This window comes from Leptonychotes weddellii, chromosome 9 (assembly GCF_054177405.1).
Source record: "Leptonychotes weddellii isolate Sample4059 chromosome 9, ASM5417740v2, whole genome shotgun sequence".
Lineage (NCBI taxonomy): Eukaryota > Metazoa > Chordata > Mammalia > Carnivora > Phocidae > Leptonychotes > Leptonychotes weddellii.
This window is the reverse complement of record NC_138377.1, coordinates 68,002,103-68,027,649: the sequence shown is the minus strand read 5'-3', so window position 1 is coordinate 68,027,649 and position 25,547 is coordinate 68,002,103. Positions and strand designations below refer to the sequence as shown.

The 25,547-nt window shown below is 43.9% G+C and overlaps 1 protein-coding gene across 1 annotated transcript in view; it reads left to right on the top strand.

Moving 5' to 3' along the window:
- The first annotated feature begins 3,505 nt into the window (after positions 1–3,505).
- Positions 3,506–25,547, top strand: part of RYR3 (ryanodine receptor 3) — a 483,582-nt gene continuing 461,540 nt past the window's right edge. Inside the window, exon 1 of the mRNA XM_081831839.1 lies at positions 3,506–3,711. Coding sequence (XP_081687965.1) covers positions 3,661–3,711 — 51 coding nt within the window. The 5' untranslated portion in view covers positions 3,506–3,660. The remainder of the gene's footprint in view (positions 3,712–25,547) is intronic.

Sequence of the window (25,547 nt, the reverse complement as noted above, 5' to 3'; positions counted from 1 at the left end):
GCTTTTCTAGCTGCTGGTGATACTGTCTGCACAGCACCCCAACATTCAAATGCTGCTGGTTGGCAGGGCTGGCTTTGAATGACTTGAGCATCCCCAAAGTATTTTGTTGCTCTGCGGACCCCTCACTGCAGGTGACTGTTGATGGCCGCTAATGGCTGATGGCTTTCTCTATCAGAGAAAGGGTTTAAAACCTGGGAGGCTTGTTTTTTTTGTTTTGTTTTGTTTTCGATTAGACTGTAGTAGGTGCTGTATCCTCTAAGACCTAGGTCCAGGTCCTTGGTTGTCTACAAAGAATACCTACGTGGTTTTGGGAGAGACTCAATTTAAAATACAGGGCCTGGAGGAGCAAGCCTGATATGTGGGGGACATGGATAGGGTGGTGGGGAGGGGCGTATGAATCTGACCTGCTGTCCTAGAAACAAGGTGGTGTAGTGTAAAAAGTACTAAAAAGGATTGGGCTTGGAGTTAGGCAATCCAGGGCTGGATGTCAGCTCTGCCACGTACCAGATATATAAATGTAAGCAAGTAACTTAATCTTAGTTTAGGGGTGCCTGGGTGGCTCAGTCGTTAAGCATCTGCCTTCGGCTCAGGTCATGATCCCAGGGTCCTGGGATCGAGCCCCGCATCGGGCTCCCTGCTCGGCGGGAAGCCTGCTTCTCCCTGTCCCACTCCCCCTGCTTGTGTTCCCTCTCTGGCTATCTCTCTCTCTGTCAAATAAATAAAAATCTTTAAAAAAACAAAAAAACCTTAATCTTAGTTTATTCTATCCTAGACTTGATGGGAGAACTAATAACAAAACAAACATCAAAGCCTAGTGTCTGAAATCTACCTACCTACCTATCTTACCTGTCCTACTTTCCTTTCTTCCCACTCTTTCAGCTATCCCTAAGGTCAAGGACTTTGGCTGTCATAGTCAATGTTATTTCTGCAGACCTGGGTGAATTGAACACTAAGGTGGTGAAATAATTTGATCACCTGACTACAGTACCATTACTGATGGATTGTGGGGAAATCTTAGAGAATGGAAGAGGATTTCACATAGAGGTGAATGTCTATGTTTGCCCCACTTTAAGCTGAAACCATAGGGTGAGAAACTACAGGCTGAGCCCCAGAATAAATCCTATGCTGGGTAATTAAACAGCTCATGTTTGAGCACACTAAAGAAATGCAAGAATCACCAGGAATCCAAGTAGATGTATAATGGTGTTAGATGCTCCTTTTCCACTTCCTTTTTGTGGTGGAGTTATTTGACCGATAAAGCAAATAGTATCCCACTTCATGGGTCTTGATTTCAGTAAAGTATGTGAAAAAGGCTTTTGTGATCTCATGAACAAGAAGAAATTTGGGCTGCAAAATAATATATTTAGGAAGCTTCTTTACCTATTAAGTAATCATAAACACAAGTATAAACTTAACCTGAGAAGGGGTCCTGTGGTATGCCAAAGGTATGCCATAACATAGTTTAATGATAATTAACACTTTGGATGGCACAAGAGAGATCCAAAAATATCTTAAAGGACCACATATAGACAGAAACTAATAAAATGAATTATAAGAAGAAGAAGTATTTTTTAAAGTTGGTGCGTAAGTACTTGGACATGGCCAAAATGGCCAAGACTTGACTTTGGTCCATGTAGGGAGAGAAGAAAAAACAACCCTAGGAATTCTTTTTATTTATTTATTTATTTGACAGAGAGAGACACAGAGAGAGCAGGAACACAAGCATGGGGAGTGGGAGAGGGAGAAGCAGGCTTCCCGCTGAGCAGGGAGCCCGATGTGGGGCTTGATCCCAGGACTCTGGGATCATGACCTGAGCCAAAGGCAGACACTTAACAACTGAGCCACCCAGGCGCCCCAACCTTAGAAAGTCTAGTTAAATGTAAATCTAACAGGTACCACTAGTGCTGCTTTAACACCAATTCACTATTAGGCAGCATGCACAGACTGTCCAAAATGAGGGAGGAGAGTGCTGCAATTTAGGAGGAAGAAAACAAACTGGAATGCTAATAACAAGGCCATTAAAGATGATGTAGGCTCTGAAAACCATGCAACAGGTAATGGTGAGGGGAAGAGGATCTTCAGCCAGAAGAAAGTAAGAGTGGCTGGTGGGTCACAAAAGGGAGCATGACAGGTGCCCTCCAATATGTGAAGCGCCACAATGTGCAGATGGTTTGACATATTCTAGGCAGGCTTCAGAGGAGGCACTAGGGCCAAGATGCAGCTCTAGAAGGAAACAGTTTGGGTACAATATAAGAAACACATGATTTTTCTTAGCATTTCTTTTTCTGTTTTTTCTTAGCATTTCTAATGTTCAGTAGAAAATGTGGGACTAGAGCTCAGGAAAGGTCTTTAAGGCAGAACCAAGAGAGAGCTCATCCACAAAGCAGCCATGAAATCAGTTGGGTTTCCAGTGTCCTCTGTTACCACCAGCCAAGAATTTTCCCCCATACATCTTCTGGATTACTCTTCATCCTAGGTTTACATCTCTTCCTAGTGTCCCCTCCCTTGAATACTTCTCTTGCCCTGGAGCTTCCTGGCCAGTCGACAGAAGGTGGCACCCTGTACCCTCACCTTTAGCAAGGACCAATCCTACAGTCCCCAACCCTGGAAAACCACTCAAGGCTGGCTGGGATGCCAGCAGCCCAAGGACCTGGAAAAGGTCCCACTGTATATACTCCTCTATCCCTTTTAGAGTCCACAGGGCTGCACCCTAAAGTTTAGACTGGGGGTTGGCAGAGGAGAAGGGTTCTTATGCCACCTGGCCTCTGAATTTTGAATGGAATGGGGAGCCCCAGAAGCTTCCTGAGGTACAGGGAACACTTACTCTGTCCAGCAATAATAGACAATGGGGGGGGGAGGTTAGTAAAACGTGCTGATTAGATTTGAAGAGGGGAGGGGGCTCTTTTAAGGTGAGGAAAGGGCTATCCAGGGAGTTGCAAACTTTGTTATGAATGGACAGTCACCCTCCATCCTCACTGCACCGTTTCTCCCAGCCGCTCTTTAGAACACAGGCACACCCCTCTCAGCCTTCCTCGGTTGTGGGTCCGAACAAGGCACTGGGGTCGGACGGAGGAAGGCATTCCAGTCCGAAACACAAACATACACGCACACACAGGCACGCACACACGCGCGCGCACACACACGAGGGCCAGGTGGGCACAGCGAGAGGGCTCTGATGCCCAGTCTCAAGCATGCTGGAGCTAAGCAACTGGCCTTTGTTTGTGAATCGGAGCAGGGTAGGGGGCACCCTCTCGTCGCTGCGGAGCAGCGCGCCTCGGCTGGGTGTGCGGCGCGGTGCGGTGGTGTGTGGGGGAGGCCCCACCGCACCCCACCCCCCGGGTCCCGGCGCCGCCCCCGCCCGCTCCGCGCGCTGGGCGCTGCGCTCTCTGCCCGGCCCGCGGTCGCCGCGCACTTGGCTGGGGCGAGAGGGGTAGGCGGGCTGCTTGGTTGGCGTTGGCGCTCTGCAGTGCAGTGGAGTGTTAGCCCAGCTCCCTATATGGTCGGGGATTAGCTCGGCGCTGCTGAGGCTGAGCCAGGAGCCGGAGGAGGAGGAAGAGGAGGAGGAGGAGAAAGAGCGCAGCAGCAGCCAGCGCACGCCGAGCGGCTGCCGGGGGAAACAGAGGCGCCGGAGGCTGGGGCACCGCCGACGCCTCGGGAGCCATGGCCGAAGGGGGAGAAGGAGGCGAGGATGAGATCCAGTTCCTGCGGACTGTGAGTCTCCGCGGCGGCGGCGAGGCGGCGGGCAGGCGGGGAGGAGCGCGGAGCGGGGCGAGGAGGGGCTGCGCTGCGCCGGGTGCCGGCTGCCGGCTGCCGGTGCCCGGCGCGTTCTCCGCACCCGCGGGCTGCAGAGGCGGGCCGGCCACCCACCCGCGGGGCCGCCAGGGGCTGCGTGGGAAGGGACACCTTCTCTTGCCCGTCCCTTCTTCCCCTAACGCCACCCAACCCCCGACATCCCCCTCCACCTCCAAGGCTCTCCAGGCAACTTGCTACTTGATCTGAAACCTTTGATGCCCAAACTTCCAGCCAGGCTTTGCTCGCGGTTGCCCTGACCTGGAGGATCAGAAGTGGAAGATCTCGCCCCCGAGTCGGTCCGCTCTTTCACCCCCAACACTCCACCACAGCGCCCCCCGCCCCCGCCTCCTCGGAGGTGCCCCCGTGCACTGGGGAACCGCCAGAAAGAACCAGCGGGGCAGGGGCGAGCGTGGGGAGCCAAGTGCTAGGAGCAGGCGCTGACGCTCGGTCCCAGTCCTGGGATCGCTCGGAAGGGAATTCACCCAGCGCTGCCCCTCGCACATTGAGCCCCAAGCCGGCAACTGCTGCTGGAGCGTTACTTGACTGCCCGGAGTGTGAGAGTCGTGGCTTCTGCCGCCTGCTCTCCCGAGCCCCGCAGGACGGGGAAACCCCGGTCTGTGGCTCCGCGTCACTCAGGTCCCCTTCCTGGCACCGGAGGGCGCTGCTCCGCCCCAGATTTTAGGGGAAGTGGCTGGGGGGCGGGGATCTGTTGTAGCCACACCAACCTTGCCCCTTAGGAGTTAACGGAAAGCCTTTCAAGGTGGAAGACCACCGGGAGGTGTGGGGCGACATTGGGGTGCGTCCCAGCTCCGATTTCAGCCAGGTGACCTTGAGCAAGTCGCATAATCCGCCCTTCCTAGCCTCAGTTTCCTCTTGTGTAGAATGGAGAAAATATAACCAGCGTTTTAGGGTGATAAGCATTAAATGAGATAGTGAATGTCATAATGTTTTGTAAACTGTAAATTGCTCTATAAGTGTTAGATCATTTTATATGCGCTGTCTAGCTCTCGGGAATTAGAATGAAATTCTTTCTCTCCCTCTCTCCTTCTCTTTAAGTGTCCCCTTCCGACCCGGGCTCTGAAGATCACGCTTAGGTCTTGTCGCTCTTCTACACCATTCCCTTCCCTTCTCCAAAACCCTTGACTTTCTCTTCCAAACATGGTTCCTCTGTCATGGCTGGGACTTGGGTCTCATTTGGGAGATGTAACGAGACCCTCCACCCTTCCGATACCACCTTCTGATATTACAGAATTACCCATTTCTTCATCCTGGACCCAGACCCCCCTCCTCATCTCTCACACTGCACTCAAGAGCTCAAGACGGCTTCACACTTGCCACTCCTTACAGCCCTTTTGTTGTGAAGCTGCCTATTCCTCCCAAAGCCCCGTGGAATCCCTGAGCTTTCCTTCCAACAGGTGTCCTTGATACTGGATGACACCTCACGTACTCCCTGCCTTGTGCCCTCCTCGATCAGTTGTTTCTTCTGCTCATTAGTAATGATATTCTAGGCATGATTGACGAAGAAATTCCCTTCTGACGGATTGGATCAGTGTGGAAGAGATGACTCAGGGGGTCGAGGTGAAAACCTGGTGGTTTTCTTGAGATTCCCACTCTTTGTGTTTCTCTTGGCTTCTGTGGTCACCTTCCTTGCCTTTCCCTCTCCATCAGGCAGTGTAAGTGTTTTTTGGTACCCCTGTACCCAAGGCTTAGGGTAGAGCAGTGGTTCTTAAATTCTTTATGTTATGGGTGTCCTACCCTCAGAGATTAGAGTAGCTGGGCTCCATCCGTGGCCCACTGCAGGGTTCAAGGACCCAGGTTAAGAACCTCTGTTACAGAGATACTGCATACTAGTCATGGCTTCCAGGGAGAGCTGGGAGCAACCATGGGGGCAAGTGACTCCACATGTGGCATTATTATTGCTCCTAGTAATCACCTGAGTGTTTTCTAGGTGTGTTTTTCAGTAACCCTGCAAACATCTTCATCTGTGGTTTCTTGGGGAGATGATATTTGATGAAACTGAGGCATAGGAAATCAAGTGACTTGGCCATGGTTGCCCAGCAAGTTACTGATGATTGTCATTACATAATGTTAACTTCAGTGCCCACCACGGGCTGGCATGGAGCACTACTCCAGAGGCTGTGGTCTTCCCCATATACTGCCATGGGAGCTGCTTCTTTCTGACCTGTGACACTCTCTCTCCATAGCCATGAATTAGACACAATTATTTCTGCAAATCCAGTCACCATAAATTTTGATTTGCACAGCATTTTAGCTTTATCTTGCTGCTTTTAGGGGAGTCAGGAATCACAGGGCTGTGCTCAAAGTGGGGTTTTCTCACCTTCGAATATGCCTGGGTTGGAGAAGCTATTGCAGTTTGAACTCCCCCACCTACCTCTACCTTAGGGTCTCTTTGCTTTTCCCCAGACAATATCTTTTAAAGCATTTTGGCCATGTGTCGGTCATGGAATGCCTCCTCGCCCTAACATTTGTCCTGGGCTGGAAGGTGGTTGATATCTGATAATGGAAAAGAACCTTATCTTTGCAACCGGGAACTTTAGAGGATTGCCATTCCGGACAGCAGAGGCTTTTAAACCTACTTTAAAAAAAATAGACCAAAGAACAGCATTGTGTTGAGGATCCTTGTCAAGCCGTCAGTGGTTATAGCATCCTGTTTATTATGATAGTGACAAAAATAAAAGCAGCTGGAACGATCAGGAACATGGAATGGGCCAGGCTTACTGCAGTAATCACCATAGGTGTGTGTACCGGGGCTTTAGACACTTGCTAGAAGGTGGTCAGGTTGGTTGCGTCCTCTGACACATTGGAAGCCCGTCCTCTCCTGAGTAAGGGCAGTGCCTACACGAGGGGCTTGGAAGTGTCAGCACATCGTGTCAACTAAATGCTCTTGCACCCCAGACTTTAAAATGGCTGGGCAAAACTACATATCCTCTCTGGCCTTCTCGAACCACCGGCAGTCATGTAAGTCAATGAGAGAGAGAGAGAGAGGGAGTCAGCCAGACAGATAGCCTAAGAATTTTCTTTAAGGGGAAAAATTTTCCCTCCCACTGCTGCTGGCAGCGGCATCATCCTGCCTTCCGATTGCTCTTGCTGACGTCGTCAGTGTCACTGACGTGGCTCTGAAGCTGCTCAGAAGCAGATAAACCTGCCAGCCACTGGCCTGAAAGCAAGAAGTTACAGTGAGGAGTGACAATTACCGGGTCTCCAGAGGGTTGGAGTGGCTGGCACCGCATCACGCTCGGAGACCGTCAGGGAGTAGCTGTTTTCTCTTCCCCACCCCCACCCCCCTTCATTCCCTGTGGCTACAGTATCCATTGAAAAAGAAAGAAAGGAAGAACATCTTCAAACCTCAGCTTACTGTTTTTAAAAATACCACAGCTTCTCCTTGCCAACCCCCTCTCCACCACAAAGTTCACTGAAACAGAACTCAAAGTCAGGTAGTCGTTCGTTTCTAGTAGTTTCAATTAAAGACTGGTCAGAGATGCCCAATTTAACCGTCCTTGTGCAAAGTTGTCCCCTGTCTAAATTTGCAGCTCTCAGGGGCTAAGAATCAAGACTGCTCCTCTGGTCCGGGGTCCTCCCTACCGTGTGACTGGGACGAATCCCTGAATGTGTGCTGTGGCACTAAGGTGAGCCCAAGTCCCTCCAGAGCACGTTGTCCCAGGTTGGGAGGACAGTGAACGTGCACTTGGTGGTTCCCTCCTTGCTTCTTCTCCTCAGCTGAGTCCATTTACATAACAGCTACGTGATGCCACCGGCTTGCTTTTGGTAGCTTTTTCTCAAGGAGGGAGGTGGACATGAGTGACTTCTTCCTTCAAGCATAGCGTTTCAGAGTGACCGTGAGTAGTAATGGAGGGAGTGCTAGAATGCAGACCCAGATACCCAGGCATATGTTGTGGGTGACCTGAGCTCTCCTGTCGAATTAGGTTTGATGTTTAAAATGACAAAACTCAGAATATACCCATGCTCTGGGCCTCTCAGTCTCTTTTCCCTTGGCCCCAGAGAGCTGATCTCAGTAAGGAGCTGTCTCAGAATAGCTGGATGCCCAATATCCCCTCCTTTTCAGGGCAATGCCCCGAGTGGCTGCTAAGTCCTTCTCCCAAAGACATGAACTTGCGTCCGAGAGGCTGTGTCGGTACTAGGGGGTGGCTCCCACCTCTGAGACGCTGATTGCCCACCAGCAGGGTTGCCCTGAGGGATTTGAAGCTGCTGAGCTCCAGGGTCACGAGGTGATGGTGACTGTGAACTTGGATATACTTGGAGTGTGTTGTAGCCCAGTGTAAGAGGAGCGAGACCAAGAACAGGTGTCCAGTTGAAGAAGGTGTGACTGATTGAAGGTGTCTCTGATGTCTGTGCATATTTTGTCTTAGGCTGATTTGATCGTTAAGCAGGATGAGGACATTTCAGTGAAATACCGGTTTTACACAGTTCTTCATTCCTTTCCCAATATTGATTTAGAGGAAAAACAGATATATTTCTCAGGTTCCTTAGGATTGATGTGAGGAGGAAATTGTTGGAAAAGGGTGGGAGGAGTTTATCTAGAGAGCAAAATACTCTGATAATTATTTTCCAAGCGTTTGTATCAAAATAGATCATATTATGTCTCTGTGTTTATTTGCTTCTTTTGCTTGTTTTGTGATAATTTGTTTCACTCCTTCCTGGGAAGGATTTTTTATTTCATAATTTGGGTTTTTCTTTACGTTACTATTTAAAGAGTTTTGAGTTTAGGAAGCCACTGGCTCTGTCATTTTCTAATTGACTTGGAATCCTTTTGAATGCTTCTTACCAATATCATGTATAGGTTGCGGAGGTCTCATGTCTTCAGAAACCAATATTTTAGCTCATTTTCCACAATCCCTCATGCATATAAACCCTTCTATATGAGCGTGGTCTTTAAGCTACCCTTGATACAAGATTTATCCAGTAGGAGTGAAATGTAATAAAAAATAAAAAATTGAACTTAGAAGTGGGAATTCTTAATTCCAGCCCTAGCTCACCGTGACCTTGAATGAGTCATTTAAGAAAATTGAGGTTTCATCTCCGCCACTGTAGGGAGATAGAGTCTGCTTTAATGGCTTCACAGAAGTGTAATGAAAGGCAACAGTAATTCCAACAATACCCCAAATGAGAGACGAGGCTGTATTTTGTAGGGTATTATCATTGTGCTTCTCTTGCATAGGACATCAGTTCCGCTTGTGACCGGATCTTGTTGAAAAAACACCACGTTTTCCCTTTCTCCAATATGCTGCCCGCCACAGGCCCACACCTTCATCCCAGGGCTATTACACTGTCTCCTTTGTTGGCCCAGTGTTGAGAAATTACTTCACTAAAGCAAACACCAACTCATGTCAAGTTGTTTGACTAAAAGGCTTGATTGAGAAGGTAAGTCCGTTGGTGTAAGAGCCTTCAAAAGGCCAGGCAGGCCCCCAGGATTGCAGCCACCAAACAGAACAGAGTTATTTTGTGTCTTCTCAGAAAATTACCAAAGCTTTACTATTTCCTATAGGACCCCCTTTTCTTATTGGATCCCATTTCTCTTCCTTTCAAAGCCACCTTCCTGTTTCTTCCCTCCCACTTCTTTTATGAGCCCATTCTTCCTTTCCCCCCAGAGCATTGGGACCAGCTTTTCTATAAAGCCAGCCCTGCTTTTCCCTCCCAGGGATTTTGCTGCCTCTGTCGTGTCTTTCTGGGGACTCAGGGCTTTTACAGAGTCCCTTTTGGTCGCACCTGAACGAAGCAGATGATTTTGTGGTGGGAGCCCCGCCAATGCTGAGGCTGCGGGCCATCACTTCTCCCCAGGGAACCACGTCGGGTCTTCCAGGCTTTGGGCTTTGGGCTGGTGTCCTCGCAGCCATCTTCTTACTCAGAAGCCGGTGGGGTATTTTAGGGACAAAGACATTTCCAGCCACTGCAGTTTCCTGTGCTTCGGTGAGTTTTGCCATCATAGCATCTCTTGCGTTCAGGGAGAGGCAGGAAAAAGTGCTGGCACCTTGCTCCTGATCCGGCTACCAGGATGAGCCTTGTGAGGTGCCAAGATTATTTTTCCCCCTCCTGTCATTTCTGATTCCTGATTGTTAGAAAACAAAGTTCAGGTCGGCTCCGAGACTGATGATGCAGTATTCAAAAATAAAAACTGTGCCTCCTGTCCTCACGTGGACTTCTTCCCTTGTCTAGCCCAGAGCACATTGCTGACTCTACAGGAACACCCCGGGCTGTTGTCCTTTTAGGTGGGACACAGCCCTGTAGGGAGGAGGCACTGAGACACAAGGCCTCCCGGTTTTTTCTTTCACCCTCTACCTCTTTGAGCAGTGGACTCCTTCTTGATTTCAGGTCTCCCAGCCCCCACGCAGGCTTGTCTGGTTGAGGAGCTTGAGACCTCCTTTATTGGATCCAGTGCCCAAGAAGAAGGAAAGCAAACATTATATCGTCAAGTCAGACTGCAGAGATTCAGAAATTTCGCTCCCCCTGAGCCATCCCCTCGGGGGCAACAGTGCTTGCTGCTACTTACTTTAAGAGAGCAAAGGAGGCAGGAGAGAGCTCTGGAGACAGGACTGCTGTGCAGAATCTCACGGGCCATCAACAGCTTTTCCACTGAGGTCGGAGTCTGTGGTTTTTATGCTACAGGAGCAACCTGGGTGATGAGCAAGGCAGCATAGCTTTAAAGAAAGTGTAAGAGTGACAATCTGGGTTGGTGTCAGTGTCGACAGGACCCAGGTACAGAGGCCATCATTCTTAGTCTGCCTTTGGAATAAGGCTTTGACTCAAGAACTTCCCTCTATCAAAGTACAGATCTGCAAAATGTTTAGCTCAGTGGGTACCATTCATGATTAGCATCATTAACGGCTGAGCAGAGCCGGTTCCTGAAAGAATAGGAATTGGATTGGTGAAAGGTGAGAGCATTTGGGAACATTACAGAGAGGGGCAAGCCTGAGTGAGCATGCATGGGATCTTGGGGAGCCCGGAGCAGGCAGAGGAAGCATCAGGGCACAGAGTTTGGGTTCTGGGACTGGTGGCACAGAAACTCTCATCTCTGTCTACTTATGACCTTTGATCAGAGGAGAGGAATCCTTGAACTACATGGGAGAAAGCAGCCAACCTCATTTCAGGCGTTGGAAAGAACACTATTTGCAGTCACGACTGATGCTAATACATAGTTCAGAATCGGAGACAACGGTTAGAATAAGAAAGTCTCAGATTTTCATAAGACGAGGAACTCTATGTCAAAATGAGAGCTAAGGGTTGCCTTCCTGAAGTAGGAAAGTGTTCAAGCGACAAAAGTCCATTATCGGTTATCATGTTTGTTGAAAGGTTGCTCATCTTTATCCCAAGGAAATGCCCCAGAGTTCCTAAAACCAACTTAGACCTGTTCCTACCAAAAAAGGAGAGAATGCCCAAGAGAGCTGCCTGGCTCCCAATAGAGCAAATAGGAAAGGCTCTTACTGGAAGGTACATGCTTCTTATCAGACTAGTCGCAGGGCCTGGCATTCACTGTCTGATAATTTCACAGTTGAGTTCTCTAATGGGCCTGAGCAGAGAGAGCTAGTCAGTGGGACTATACAGGAAGAAATGGAAATTCTCCATCAGTGGCACGTAAATGCTCACCCTGTAAGAAGTATTGATTGGGACCGTTGCACTCAATGCCATGGACCAGATCCAAACTGTAAATAATACTAGAGCAGGACAAGGGATCCAGTGGGCCACAACTATACGACGAACCAAAAGCTGAATCCAAAAGGTCAAGTCAAAATAGGGCACCCATGCCTGGAGGAATGTGTGCCCCTCATGAGCCCTTTCATCTGTCCGTGATCGTCCTCATCGATCCTTCAGGACACATGGCTGTTGTTCTGAACGATAGCAGCGATCCACCCCCAAGTCGACCTCTCTTCTGTCTAGGCTGGCCAGAAGAGGGGAGTCCAGGAATAAACCACAGTGATGTCTTGAACAAACCTCCTTTCTTTCCAGGAAGGATTTTAAGACGAAAAACATAACAGAGAACATACTAGGCAAGTAGGTAAACTCAGAGCTAAAGCATTTGCTCTCTTCGGTGGCATTTGTATCACCGGATGCCTTTAGGATGGTCTGCCCTTCCCTGGGTTTTAGTTCATCCATTTATAAAGACACAGTAATAATGATTCTATCTCAGGGATGCCTTGAAAATAGGAGTGGAGGGACTCCAGGTCTCCTCCAGGAGAATTAGATATGTGTATATGGAAGGAGTAGCTTGGAAAAAAAAGTTGTTTTGTTGCCCAATTACCTAAAAAGGTTCCTGTCAACCTAAAGCATGAGCCATACATTATAAACTCCAGGAATACGGCAACTTTAAATTCAATCTGCTCTGAATCCCCAGGTACCTGTATATCGCAGGGCTCACAAACTTAAACACTTTCGGGGCCAGGCCAGTAACTAAATGTGTGAATCAGGCTTTATTTGCAAAGAAAGGTGGGCCTGATGTACACCTTCAAACAAAAAAGTCTTCAGCACTTCCAGCCAAACACCTCTGCAGCAGGACTGTGAGCTGCGTGCCAGTTTGCAGCCATGGATGAACCCTCACATTTTAAGTGCATAAGCTGCCTAGAATGCATGAATATTTTTATGAGTAGGACCAGGCTCACAATACACATCAAAGTCCTTGGATGAAAATGTCAACATAAAAGACAGTGTATCATTTATCACAGTGTAGAAAAGACAGATTGGCAGGCTGACAAATTAATAGGCTTAATAAATGATAGACTTGATCATCAAAATGAATCCAGATCGTGCTAGCCTTTAACCCTTTCAGATTGTCACATAGATACAGATAATCATGAAATCTAAAGGAAGCAGGGTGTTCATTCAACATTTATTGACCAACCACTCTATCACTGACCCTGACCAAGTTGCTGGCATTTATGTAAATGAATAAGACATTTTATTTATTTATTTATTTTTTAAAGATTTGGTTTATTTATTTGAGGGAGAGAGTGAGAGAGAGAGCACAAGAGGGGGGAGTGGGAGAGGGAGAAGCAGACTCCCTGCTGAGCAGGGAGCCCGATGCGGGACTCAATCCCGGGACTCCAGGATCATGACCTGAGCCAAAGGCAGTCGCTTAACCAACTGAGCCACCCAGGCGCCCTGAATAAGACATTTTAAACATTCAGTGACCCCAGTGGCTGAGGGTCAAGAAGGGGCTCAGTCTTGTTTTGAGAGAGCAGGGATATCAGTCACTTCAGATGAATTTATAACATTTAATATAACTTTTCCATACTTCCATGGTACAAAGGTAATTCTTTTATTTATTTATTTGAGAAAGAGAAAGAGAGAGACAGGGCATGAATGGGGGGGGGCGGGGAGTGGCAGAGGGAGAGGGAGAAGCAGGCTCCCTGCTGAGCAGGGAGTCTGAGGACATGGGGCTCAATCCCAGGACCCCAGGATCATGATCCAAGCCCAAGGTAGACGGCTAACCGACTGAGCCACCCAGGCACCTCAAAAAGTAATTCTTTTTTTTTAAAGATTTTATTTATTTATTTGAGAGAGACCGAGAGAACACAGAGGGAGAGTGAGAAGGAGAAGCAGGCTCCCCACTGAGCAGGGAGCCAGATGCAGGACCTGATCCCAGGACTCTGGGATCATGACCTCAGTCAAAGGCAGACATTTAATGGACTGAGCCAGTTACTTTTTGTCCCGCAAAAAGTAATTCTTATTAAAATATGTGCCTGTTTCCTCATGTGTTAAATGTGAGTGATAATAGTGTGCCTCAGATGGTTGCAGTGAGGATTCAATGAGTTAATCTGTGTTAGGTGCTTGGAAGAGTGCCCAACATATAGTAAATCCTCAATAAATATTAGCTACAAATACCATCTCAACAAACAGCATAAACATTGACATTAGGCACACTAGCTACCCCAAATGTCATTGCACATTTATTTTATCATTGAAAAGTACAAAAGGACAATGCCCTGTGATTATTCCATAGTCTTGATTCCTGGTATTCTGCTTAGCTATAATGTGACCAGGCCTTGTGACTGGAAATGAACCTGGAATGGACGTGGCCTCAGGAGCAAGGATTGATGGGTCATTTCTTAAGTGTCTACTTTGCAAAGCCTCTTGATACAAATACTCATTGAGTTTTCCTCCAGCAATTTTTGATTACCCCTATCAACAGATGGGCAACACGATTGGGAGAATCCTAAACACAGATAAGTCGTCCTTGGTTTGGGGAGATTTCTTTTTCAACCTATGTTTTAAATATGGAAATTTGCCTTTCTGGGAATTCACTGTGTTTTTAGCAACACAAGGTCATCCTACTTTAAGGATCTTGCTTTGCACTTTTTCGATTCCTTCTCATGACTAAGGATGCAAAGCATGAACCTAAAGTAAAGCTTGTTTCTTGTTACATGCTTTAGTGCCCTTTCCTCTGGGGGTCCTGTTATGGGCCTATGATTCTTACCCCACCTCTCGGTCCAATGTTATTCCCATCTTTTCCCTCTCTACTTTCCATGGAATTAAGTTGGATAATGTTGGCTATGTAATCCCTATTAACAATTTTCCTGTCCCTGGATGAGAGTAGATGTTTACTTAGTTAAAATATTGTGCTCCTTGCCAAGTGACAGGTGTATAGGAAGTCTAGGCACATGGGCTAGCTAATGGCACCTTTGTTTTGAATAGGTTATATCACTCTAGTTGGCTCTTTATTTTCACTCAAAAATCAGGTCCCAACAACTGAAAGCTTAATTGGGCTAAGCAGTTGGGAAATTTAATTAAAAGAATTAAAGCAACATTTCCCCAAATAATAGAGAATGGTTAGGCCTTTTGATTTCCTTAAAGTAAGGAGGTGATTTCTCTCGGTGCTTAATCTCGGTGTTTCAATAGCAATACTTTTCACGTTTTAAGTTGTGAATAAAAACTAAACTATATGAATGATCTGTTTCATATATTCCAGCCTCAGTTTTTTAATCTGTAGAATGGTAAAAATCATAACTAATTTTCAGGGAGGGTCAGGATGAAATGGCCAGACTCCAACATTCTCCAGAGCAAGGCCACATTCTATTACTATTAGCCGCCTCCTTCCCCTAACATCTGCTAATGTTTGGTACTTGGGGATGTCCTCAGAAAGCACACTTTTAGAGAATAAAATGCTGTAAGATGTCACACATGTATATTAGAACCTGGGCAACAGTGAAGTCTGATTATTTATGCATAGAGCTCACTATTATAATCAAATTTAAGATCAAAATTAATCTGACTTACTTATTCTTATACATAAATATTATTATACTGGCTCCTAATTAGGCATAATCGTACAAATCACAGAAATGACTATAATTAGTGTAAATTTTGCCTAGTCAAACCAATCTTTTTTTAAAAAAAGATTTAAATTAAAAAAAAAAAACCAAACCTGAATATCTTAGTTCTCTCTGCTCACTGACCTTGGACGTGGTGGTTTCTCTGGTACCACATGCCATTTCCAGATCATCGTTTTCACCATTGCCATTACTGTCAACCCCGTTACCACGTGGAATGTCTGCTCAGAGAGTGGTTAAGAGCTCAGAGGAAGGGTGCCTGGGTGGCTCAGTCAGTTGAGCGTCTGCCTTCGGCTCAGGTCATGATCTCAGGGTCCTGGGATCGAGCCCCGCATTGGGCTCCCTGCTTGACGGGAAGCCTGCTTCTCCCTCTCCCACTCCCCCTGCTTGTGTTCCCTCTCTCGCTGTGTCTCTCTCTGTCAAATAAATAAATAAAATCTTTAAAAAAAATAAAAAAATAAAAAAAAAGAAATCTCTGAACAGTGTTTAAAAAAAAAAAAAAAAAGAGCTCAGAGGAAGACCACGGTGTGAATTCTAGATTTGTTATTTGTAAGCTATGAGCCCCTGACAGTTTCTTCATGTCTAAGATAGGGATGTTAATAGCTTCTTATGTGGCTGTTGAGATAAGTAAACATGGTGGTGTTTGTAGTGAACACAGTAGCTACCTCATACTGTGTGTATTTTCTCTTCTGTGCTCTCCTCTGTGATATGACATAATACGAATTTTGATGGTAGGTCTTACTGCCCAGTGGCTGGGGGCTCCCTTTGAGGTGGTCCCAGCACCCGTGCTCCAACTGGGCTTCTGTGAGCCACCTGGGATCTGCAGCAGCTGCTCTTTCATGATATGGGAACTGTTTGGGGGGTAGAAGATGTACTTGAAACTGTTTATTTACTACAATCTCTAACTCAATTAATTGGGGAAAAAAATCTAAGTAGCTCTTCCACCTGCTCCTTAGAAGCCTTAGCCAAATGAAAACCAGTGGGTGTGCATGTGTTTGTGCTTGATTTTCTGAACACATGAAGGTTGCCATCCCAAATCTTGCTTTTAACGAACAACAGGAACCTGTGCCTGACTCCCAGCTGTTTGGTAGATGATGACAAATATGTTGACTGATTCCCCAGGCTTTGCTCTGGGCTCTGGCTGTGCTAAGTACGTGTCACTCGTGTTCATGATGAGGGCTTTAGAAGACACATAGGAAGGCAAATATCTCCCAAAGCCAGAGAGGCTCCCAGATCTAGTCTAAACTCCTGAAATCAAGTGAAAATTAAAAAGCAGGTTTTTGGGGGTTTTAGAGTAAAAGAGACTTAGGGTTAACCTCTCTCTAGCCCATAGGTTAAGTATAATATGTCATTGGGGAGAATATGATCCCTTTGCTCCAGACATCTCTTTCACGTATGACAAGGTACATGGAATTGCTGACATTCAAGATAACTCCTTTAGATTAAGGCATTATCTCCAATGCAGATGTATTGTCTGGGGGTGGGGGAGGGGATTTAGATGTTACTATACCTGCCCCTGGATGATCAGATTATCAAGGAATAAAACCTTGATCTGGTAATGTGGCATTCAGGGTTGAAAGATAAGGAATGGTCGCTAGGGCATTGTCAAGTTCAGTTCCAAAGTAGGTTATTTTGAATCTCCTAAAGAAATAGGGGAGAGAGAGGATACATTAAAAAGAAAAAAAGAAGGCATGTATAGGTCACCTGGGGGGCTTAGTCAGTTAAGCATCTGACTTTTTTTTTTTTTTTTAAAGATTTTATTTATTTGACAGAGAGAGAGACTGTGAGAGAGGGAACACAAGCAGGGGGAGTGGGAGAGGCAGAAGCAGGCTTCCCGCTGAGCAGGGAGCCCTACGCAGGGCTCGATCCTAGGACCCTGGGATCATGACCTGAGCCGAAGGCAGATGCTTAACACCTGAGCCACTCAGGCTCCCCAAGCATCTGACTTCTTGATTTTGGCTCAGGTCATGATCTCAGGGTTGTGTGATCAAGCCCCGCATCAGGCTGTGTGCTGGGTGTAGAGTCTGCTTGGGATTCTCTCTCCCTCTGTCCCTCCCCCTCCCCCACCCACCACTCTGTGTTCTCTCTCTCTCTCTCTCTAAAAAATAAAAAAGAGAGAGAGATAAGGAGCAAAGAGGCCAAGCATCACTAATTTCATAAGTTTTACCCCAATCTTATTTTGTAGATGCCAATATCTTAGATGGAACTCAATGTTTTCCATTAATAGAGGAGGGATTCTAATGATTGGTGACACTGATGTAAGTGAAATGTGTGTTGCCATGAAAATAAGCCCAATGACATCATGGAGTCATCCAGGCTTGGGGTTATGGGGACTGGTGTCTCAGTTTCTGACCTCAGTGGCTTGTATGAAGTCAGCTTGGGAAAACCGAGAAATGAGGATGGCTCTGCCTGACTCTGAGGACTAAACATACCCATGGGAGATTTCCGGGTCCTTAAGGAAAGAGAAGGCGATATGGGACAATTCCATACCTGTGAAACACATGTCTCTTCTATATGGCATTGAGGCCAGTTTGATGACTGTTGATATTTTTGTAGTTTTTGTGTTTCTGGATGTTGGCAATGTGATGCTTATTTGAGAAACAAAAGGTTATTTTGATGTTGGTCTACCTTAGAAAATATTTCTGTGTGCTTTTAAAATTTCAGATACAAACCAGTAACCACTCCATAGTCCCCTTTATTTCCATGAGATTCTTGAGTGCTATCAACAGCACATAGCAGCCTCCTCTATTGGCATGTGAACGTGCAGAGTTAGAACAAAACTTGGCCATTATTAATATCTACGGATGAAAGTAAGTCCTTTTATTACTAGCTCAAATTATTGGATTATTCAAGACTGATTTTCGTTTGGCTTTATACTTTACCACTTTCATGTTGCTCAGCTTGTTTTTACTTTTATATTTTCCCTGTCTCTTCCTAGCCCTAGTCTTCCTTTAGAACCTCCTTTTGAACCTTCTTTGGAGATTTCCTTCTGTAGGTCCTGAATAGGAATGTAATGAGGTTCCTCTTTCTTCTATGAGTCTATTGAGGATTATTTTTTGTTTTGTTTTTCATTGTCTGAAATCTGAGCTAAATCAGAGCTAATACCCTTCTAGAAGAATCATGGGATATTTATAGCTAGGTAAAGACCCATGACAATCATCTGTTAGTTTTTGTGTTAGGAAACTGAGATCCTATGTGTTCTCCATTCATTCCTTTACCCAATAGGCATTGTTGAGTGCTTACTATATGAAAGACACATACTGGGGCCTGGAGAAGATTTAAAGGTGAGCAAAATACACAATCCTGTTCTCAAGGATCTTCAACCATAGTAGGGGAATTTGACATCTAAAGAATTGATAGTAGAGTAAGACAAAGAATGTGTTAAATAAAGGTAAAAGTTACCCTAGAAGGGATAGTTAATTTTGCCTAGAAGTCAAGGAAAATTTGAAAACAGGGAGCACTTGACCTAGGTGGATTCTATAAGGTGTTGGTAGATGGAAAATGGAGTTAAAAGTGCATTTCAGACACAAAGATCATCATCAAGTAAAACCCAGGGTGTGAGAATCTGTGACATGCTCAGGGAACTATAAAGACCAGAGCATAGGGGTTACATGGAAGACTATTGGGAAATGAGACTGGAAAACTATCTTGGGAGCAAATCAAGGTGATCTGGCCTTTTTTCTGTAGGTAATAGAGAACTAGCTAACATAAATACAATTAATTCTAAAAATTCCCAAAGATGATGCTTATATTAATTTAGTACAATAAGGTTTTGGTAGAGTATAATATATAGATACAGATTATGTAAGGGTGCTTTTTATATTGGTTTTTTCAGTTTGCAGTTATATATCTGATGCTTTCAGAATCTGTTGGCCCTTGAAGGACAAACACAGATCACTTGAGCAACTGCATTTGTACAGACTAGACTCCAGACGCCAGAGACTGTTGGCGAGGGAGAACCTCCACTGACAGGGAGCTGGCCTTGCCCTGGAATGGAAGTCAAGAAGGGTCTCATGTTGCACCTAAACCTTTCTTCATGGAGAACCACTCTGCAGCTACAAAGGGTGATTTACTTTGGCTCAGGCCAAGTGGTTTTAGGTGACAGAAAAAGAAGTAGGTACTTCCAGAACATCTACAAAATAGAAACTGATTAGCACTGAAAGGGTTTGTAGCCCAATTAAAGGCTTTATGGAGGACTGGCTGTTAAGTCTCAGCGGTGTCCATCCTACCTCAGACTGTTAAACTTTGGCTCCTGCGCTCCTGCCAGAGGCCATGGCTCGTCCATGGGATACATGAGCCCCGTAAAGCCACATGGTAGTATGGTACAACAGTTTCTTGAGTAGATTTTATAGACCTTGCTACCCTGGCTTTTGCCCTTTTGTGACTTACCATTTGGTCACATCTAATACTGAGGGAAAAAATAGAAGATCAGAATTGAAATCAACATATTCAGATTATTTGTTTAAAATTTTGCTAAAAGTTTAGTGACAAATATGACCACCAGGTAACTGGTAATTATTGTTGTCTGGACTAAATAATCTGGCACTCTGATCATATTGCAAACTTTGTTTTATGGTACACAAATCTCCGTTTCTCCACAAGACTGACTAGCTCTCTGGGGGCAAGGTCTTCTGTATTTAGTTAGTTTGATTTCTTAGGATTCCAATCAGTGCTCATTCACGTACACAGTGGCTCAGTGATTTCTTGAGTGATTTTTTGATTCAGTGTTTCTGCAAGTCCTCATTACTCAGACTAGGTATTCAGCACACCCAAATGGCGTGTTCTTACCTAGTTACTGGTAATGAGGGATTTCACATTCACAAATTGTAGGTTCCATTCTGAATTAGACAGTGTGAACTTCTAAGGGGACTGACTATTTTCCCATAAAGTTTAAAAGGTGTGTGTGTGCGTGCATGCGTGCGTGCATGTGTGTGTGTGTGTGGTTAAGTCAGAGATTTGGGGTTTTTGTTGTTGTTTTTGGTGTATGCCCAATGGGAAGCATAGCAGAGCCTATAGCATGTGCTGAATAAATATTTATAGAACAACCTAATAAAGCAACATGGAGAAAACAGGAGGAAGCATAAGTTTATTTGAAATCTGATACCTCATGTTTTAACTAAACTCTACCTCTAGTGTCCACCTATGTAGTATCATCAGATTCCCCTGTGTCGGGTGTTATCATGGCTCTGCCCATAAACACCCTTATCTTTCTAGAATGCTCCATCTGTCTTTTTACAGACTAACCACTGTTCACTTGTAGATCTGTTTGATGAAGAGGGCCATCCATCATAGCATCTTTCTTCCACCCAATCCTCAGTTATCCCTTCTTAGATTCCTTCCTTCAGGTCTCAGGTCCTGTGCTTTCCTTTCAGATGAGCCTTCTCTCATTCATCTACATGGGGTCATTAAAGTGAATGCGGTTCTGAGTACCCATATTTCCCATGTTTTAGTTAAGATTGATCTATAGCCTTCTCCAGATGTTACAGAGGTGTCTGTCTTTGTTGTCTTGGACTCTGCTTCATGGATCTAATGTTGACATTCCAATGCCTGAATCGCTTTACAGCTTTTTAATAAACCAAGATATCTGGCATCCATTCAAATACATCTAAACCTGTAAGACTACTTTCTTGTCCTCCTCCTTCTCATGCTTACGTATTCTCTCTTCCTTCATCCCTTGCTCACTAATTTTACCTTTTTATTTTTTCTCCCTTGTTTTCAGCTTCTCCCTCTTCTCATTTCTAGCTTTCACCAGTCTCTGGAAATATCTGGAAGTATAGGTAAGGATTAGCTCTGGAATAAGCATGAGGGCCAGCAGGGCTCCAATGAAAGGAAATACAAGGTCAGGGTAATAGCAGTTGTTCCCCGTATTGGCTTTCTGTAGTTGCCCACCACATCTGGTCCACCAGCTTAGGGACTGTCTCCTGCCTCATCTTCTTCCCCATGCCCATTCCCTCTCCCTGACTTAGAGACTTCCAGAGGATGTGTCAAGCTCCTGAGCTGGTGAATTTTTTTCTCTATGGGTAAGAGCTGTTAAGTAGTTCCAGTCTAGATTTCCATGAGTGGGTCAGCATCAACTATTTAACTTCATCCCCTAAGAAACTAAAAGTTTCATGTTCCCAGGGAAGTCACTTACAGAGGGACATGAGTGATGCTAATAAACGTTCCAAGAGATTTATATAAAAACTAGAAAATCAGGCTTCAGATTCATCAGGAGAATATACTTGGCTCAAACTGTTATATAGGTAGGGTCTTAAAATTCATTAAGCTGTTCAATAAGTGAAGAATTGATGGTGACAAAAGGAAATTGATGTTTCTGAAAGGACACTTGCATCAGGCTCTCTCATTGTAGTGTGTGGAAAAGTATTCAGCTTTGGTGCATTTTGATCAGAAGTGGAACATGTATTGTGTATGAGAAACTGGAGCCACACTAGTAAATGCTTACTCTCCAGCTCTGAATATTCTCAGTATTCGTTAACATCAAAATCTTTTGCCATCACAACATTATCTGTTTCTTACAATATGACAAATGGCGGTTTTTTTTTTAATTCTGATCTTCTGCCCACTTTTTAATCAGATTGGTTCTTCTTCTTCTTCTTTTTTTTTTGGTTGTATGGGTTCTTTATATATTTTAGATATATTAGGCCTTTATCAGATATGTGATTTACAAATATTTTCTTTCATTCTGTAGGTTGCCCTTTCATTTTGTTGATGATTTCCTTTGCTGTGTGGAGCTTTTTAGTTTGATGCAGTCCTGCTTGTTTATTTTTGCTTTTATTGCCTTTACGTTTGTGTCTGATTCAGAAAATCATTGCCAAGACCTATGTCAAGTAGCTGACTGTGTATGTTTTCTTCTCGGAGTTTTATGGCTTTAGGCATTATGTTCAAGTTTTTAAGCCATTTTGAGTTAATTTTTTGTGTATGGTATAAGAAAGTGGTCCAATTTCATTCTTTTACATGTGGCTGTCCAGTTTTTCCAACACCATTTGTTGAAAAGACTGTCCTTTCCCCATTATATATTCTTGGCTCCTTTGTCATAAATTAATTGACTGTGTATGTATGAGTTTAATTCTGGGCTCTCAATTCTTTTTTTTCTTTTTTGAAGATTTTATTTATTTATTTGACAGAGAGAGACACAGCGAGAGAGGGAACACAAGCTGGGGGAGCGGGAGAGGGAGAAGCAGGCTTCCCTCGGGGCAGGGAGCCTGATGCAGGGCTTGATCCCAGGATCCTGGGATCATGACCTGAGCCGAAGGCAGATGCTTAACAGACTAAGCCACCCAGGTGCCCCATGGGCTCTCGATTCTGTTCCGTTGATCTGTGTGTCTGTTTTTATGCCAATTCATACTGTTTTAATTACTATAGCTTTGTAATATAGTTTGAAATCCGAAAGCATAATGCCTCCAGTTTTGTTCCTCTTTCTCAAGATTGCTTTGACTATATTTTTGTACTTTAATATGTCTGTTTGGGTTTTGGCTTTATTTTAGGTAAAGGAGGGTACATTTGATGATTTAATGCATTCAGATACACCAGTCCTCTGTAAATGCAGACACCCCACCTCCTTTCTAGGTAGCTGCTCTCCCAGGAGCAGAGCATGTAAGTGACAGAGACTTTTGAAGTTTCATGAGAAGAGTTGAGAGAACCTATTTTAAAGGTTGGTGTTCAAGGTTTTCAGCCTCTTTATCCTACTGCATTTTTTTGTAATACATTAGAGTTAACAACTTTTTTTTAGCAGATATACTTTAGAACCTTTGGAAGAATAATCTTTTAAAATTGATTCACTCTCTTTCAAATATTAACTTTAAAATGTTCTTGAAACTAATGTAATATTGTGTGTCAACTACACTCAAATAAAATAAAATAAAATAAAATAAAATAAAATATTTACTGAAAACACATACACACATGCAAATATTCTTGATACCTAGGACTTTCGGGTACATTCACATAGTTAAGGCAAAATAACCTGTCCTTAAATTCATCCCACCTATTATCGTATAGCTGTTTTAATTTGCTGGTGTTCTTTTAAAGTAGATCACTAGCTAATTCCACATTTAGGAAGAAGTACTGAAGCATAGTCTGGTTTAATTAAGTAATTTTTGGTAGCAAATTAGAAATAGACACTTAACTAGAAAATAAAATAGACTCTTTTTTTTTTTTTAAAAAGATTTTATTTATTTATTTGAGACAGAATGAGAGACAGAGAGCATGAGAGGGAGGAGGGTCAGAGGGAGAAGCAGACTCCCCGCCAAGCAGGGAGCCCGATGCGGGACTCGATCCCGGGACTCCAGGATCATGACCTGAGCTGAAGGCAGTCGCCCAACCAACTGAGCCACCCTGGCGCCCTAAAATAGACTCTTAACAGTTTAACTCTTTGGTAGCAAATTAGAAAACAGACTCTTAGTTTCCTTGATTCACCTAGTGATGACAATGCTTCTAACAATTTTTTTTTTTTTTTAAGATTTTATTTATTTATTTGACAGAGAGAGACACAGTGAGAGAGGGAACACAAGCAGGGGGAATGGGAGAGGGAGAAGCAGGCTTCCCGTGGAGCAGGGAGCCGGATGTGGAGCTCGATCCCAGGACCCTGGGATCATGACCTGAGCCGAAGGCAGACGCTTAACGACTGAGCCACCCAGGTGCCCCTGCTTCTAACAACTTTGTTGTGACAAAAAATATACACAGACAATATATATTTATACATTGAATATAATAATTATGTAATTTTAAATAAATGTATACTTAAATAATTCTGTTGTGATAAAAACATCCTTCAGTATATATTTATATATTAAGTGCTAAAAATAAGATATCCAGTAAAATGATCTTTCAGGAGTGAAGATTAAATAAAAACCTTTACAGACAAAACAAATCTAAGACAGTTTGCCACCAATAGGACTTAACTAAGGGATATACATTATGAGGAATAAAAATGATCCCAGAAGGAGGGTCTGAGGAAAAGGAGGAAATGGTAAGGAAAACAAAATAAAACTAAAATAAAAATGGTAAACAAGTCTCTATGAAACAGTAACATTAAGTTTTGGGATTAAAAATTGATATATATCCAGAAGTTTGAAAAATAATAGCATATAAATAAGGAAGGAGGCAGTTGATGATAAAGAATTCATCCTTTTATTATTGTAGGAGGGTAAAGATATTAAGACATACTTAGACTTTCAGTTAAATATACAAGTTAAAATTTCTAAATTAGCTAGTAAATAAAGGAAAGAAAACCTCTCTAAAAGAAGAAGAAAATGTAGTGGGGGAAATGTCAATCAATCTAAAAGAAGACAAAATTAGAAATACAAAATCAGAGGCTCAAAATAATCCAGATATAACAATAATTACAATAGACTAAATGGACTTACCATCCAGTTAAAGTCACGATTCTCAGAATAGATACATAAACAAAAACTCAATTATATACAGTTTATAAGAGACACACGTTAGACATAGAAAAAGTTTAAACAAAAATATTATCAGAAATGAATAGGGACACTGCTTATCTTCATATGAGAAATTAGTTCACCTTGAAGTTATTAAAGGTTTAATTGGTATACATCTGAAAAGATAAGGCAAAAATGATCAGTCTACAGGAGAAAGTGATAAATCTACCCTTTAGTGGAGGACTTTAACACTGTTCTCAATAATTCATTAATTAAGCAATTAGTAAGGATCTAAAAGATTTGAAAGATACAAGTAATAAGACACTACATCCAACAACTACAGAATACATATTATTTTCAAGCACACATTTAAAAATTTAAAAAGTGATCCTGTACTAGGCTAGGAATAAAAATTTCTAAAAATTTTAGAAAGTCAGTATCATACAAATTTACTCTTTCATCACAGAACAATTTAGATTAGAAATCAAGTACCAGAAGATGACCTTGAAAAAAACCCATGGTTGGAAGTTTAAGGAACACACATTCTAAATGATCCATGAATCAAAGAAATCATACCAGAAATGAGAAAACACTAAGTTCAGAAGAGTTGTGAATATACTAATAGAAATCTTTATGTGATATAACTCAAGCAGGACTTAGAGAAAAATCTCTATCCTTAACGCAGAGGTTAGCAAACTCTTTCTATAAAGGAACAGATAGTAAAATACCACTATTTACTGTCACAACACTGACGCAACGACTCAACTTTGGTCTCGTGGCACAGAAGCAGCCATGGACAGTATGAAAATGAATGGGTATGACTGTGCTCTAATAAAACTTTATTTACAAAAACAGTCAGTGGGCCAGTTTTGGCCCACCAATTTTGGTTTGCTGGCCCCTGCCTTAATGACCTGTTAGAAAAAGAGGATGGCGGGGGGGCGGAGCAAGATGGCGGAGGAGTAGGAGACCTGGATTTCGTCTCCTCTCAGGAATTCAGCTGGATAGGGGATCAAACCATTCTGAACACCTACAAACTCAACAGGAGATTGAAGAAAAGAAGAGCAACAACTCTCTC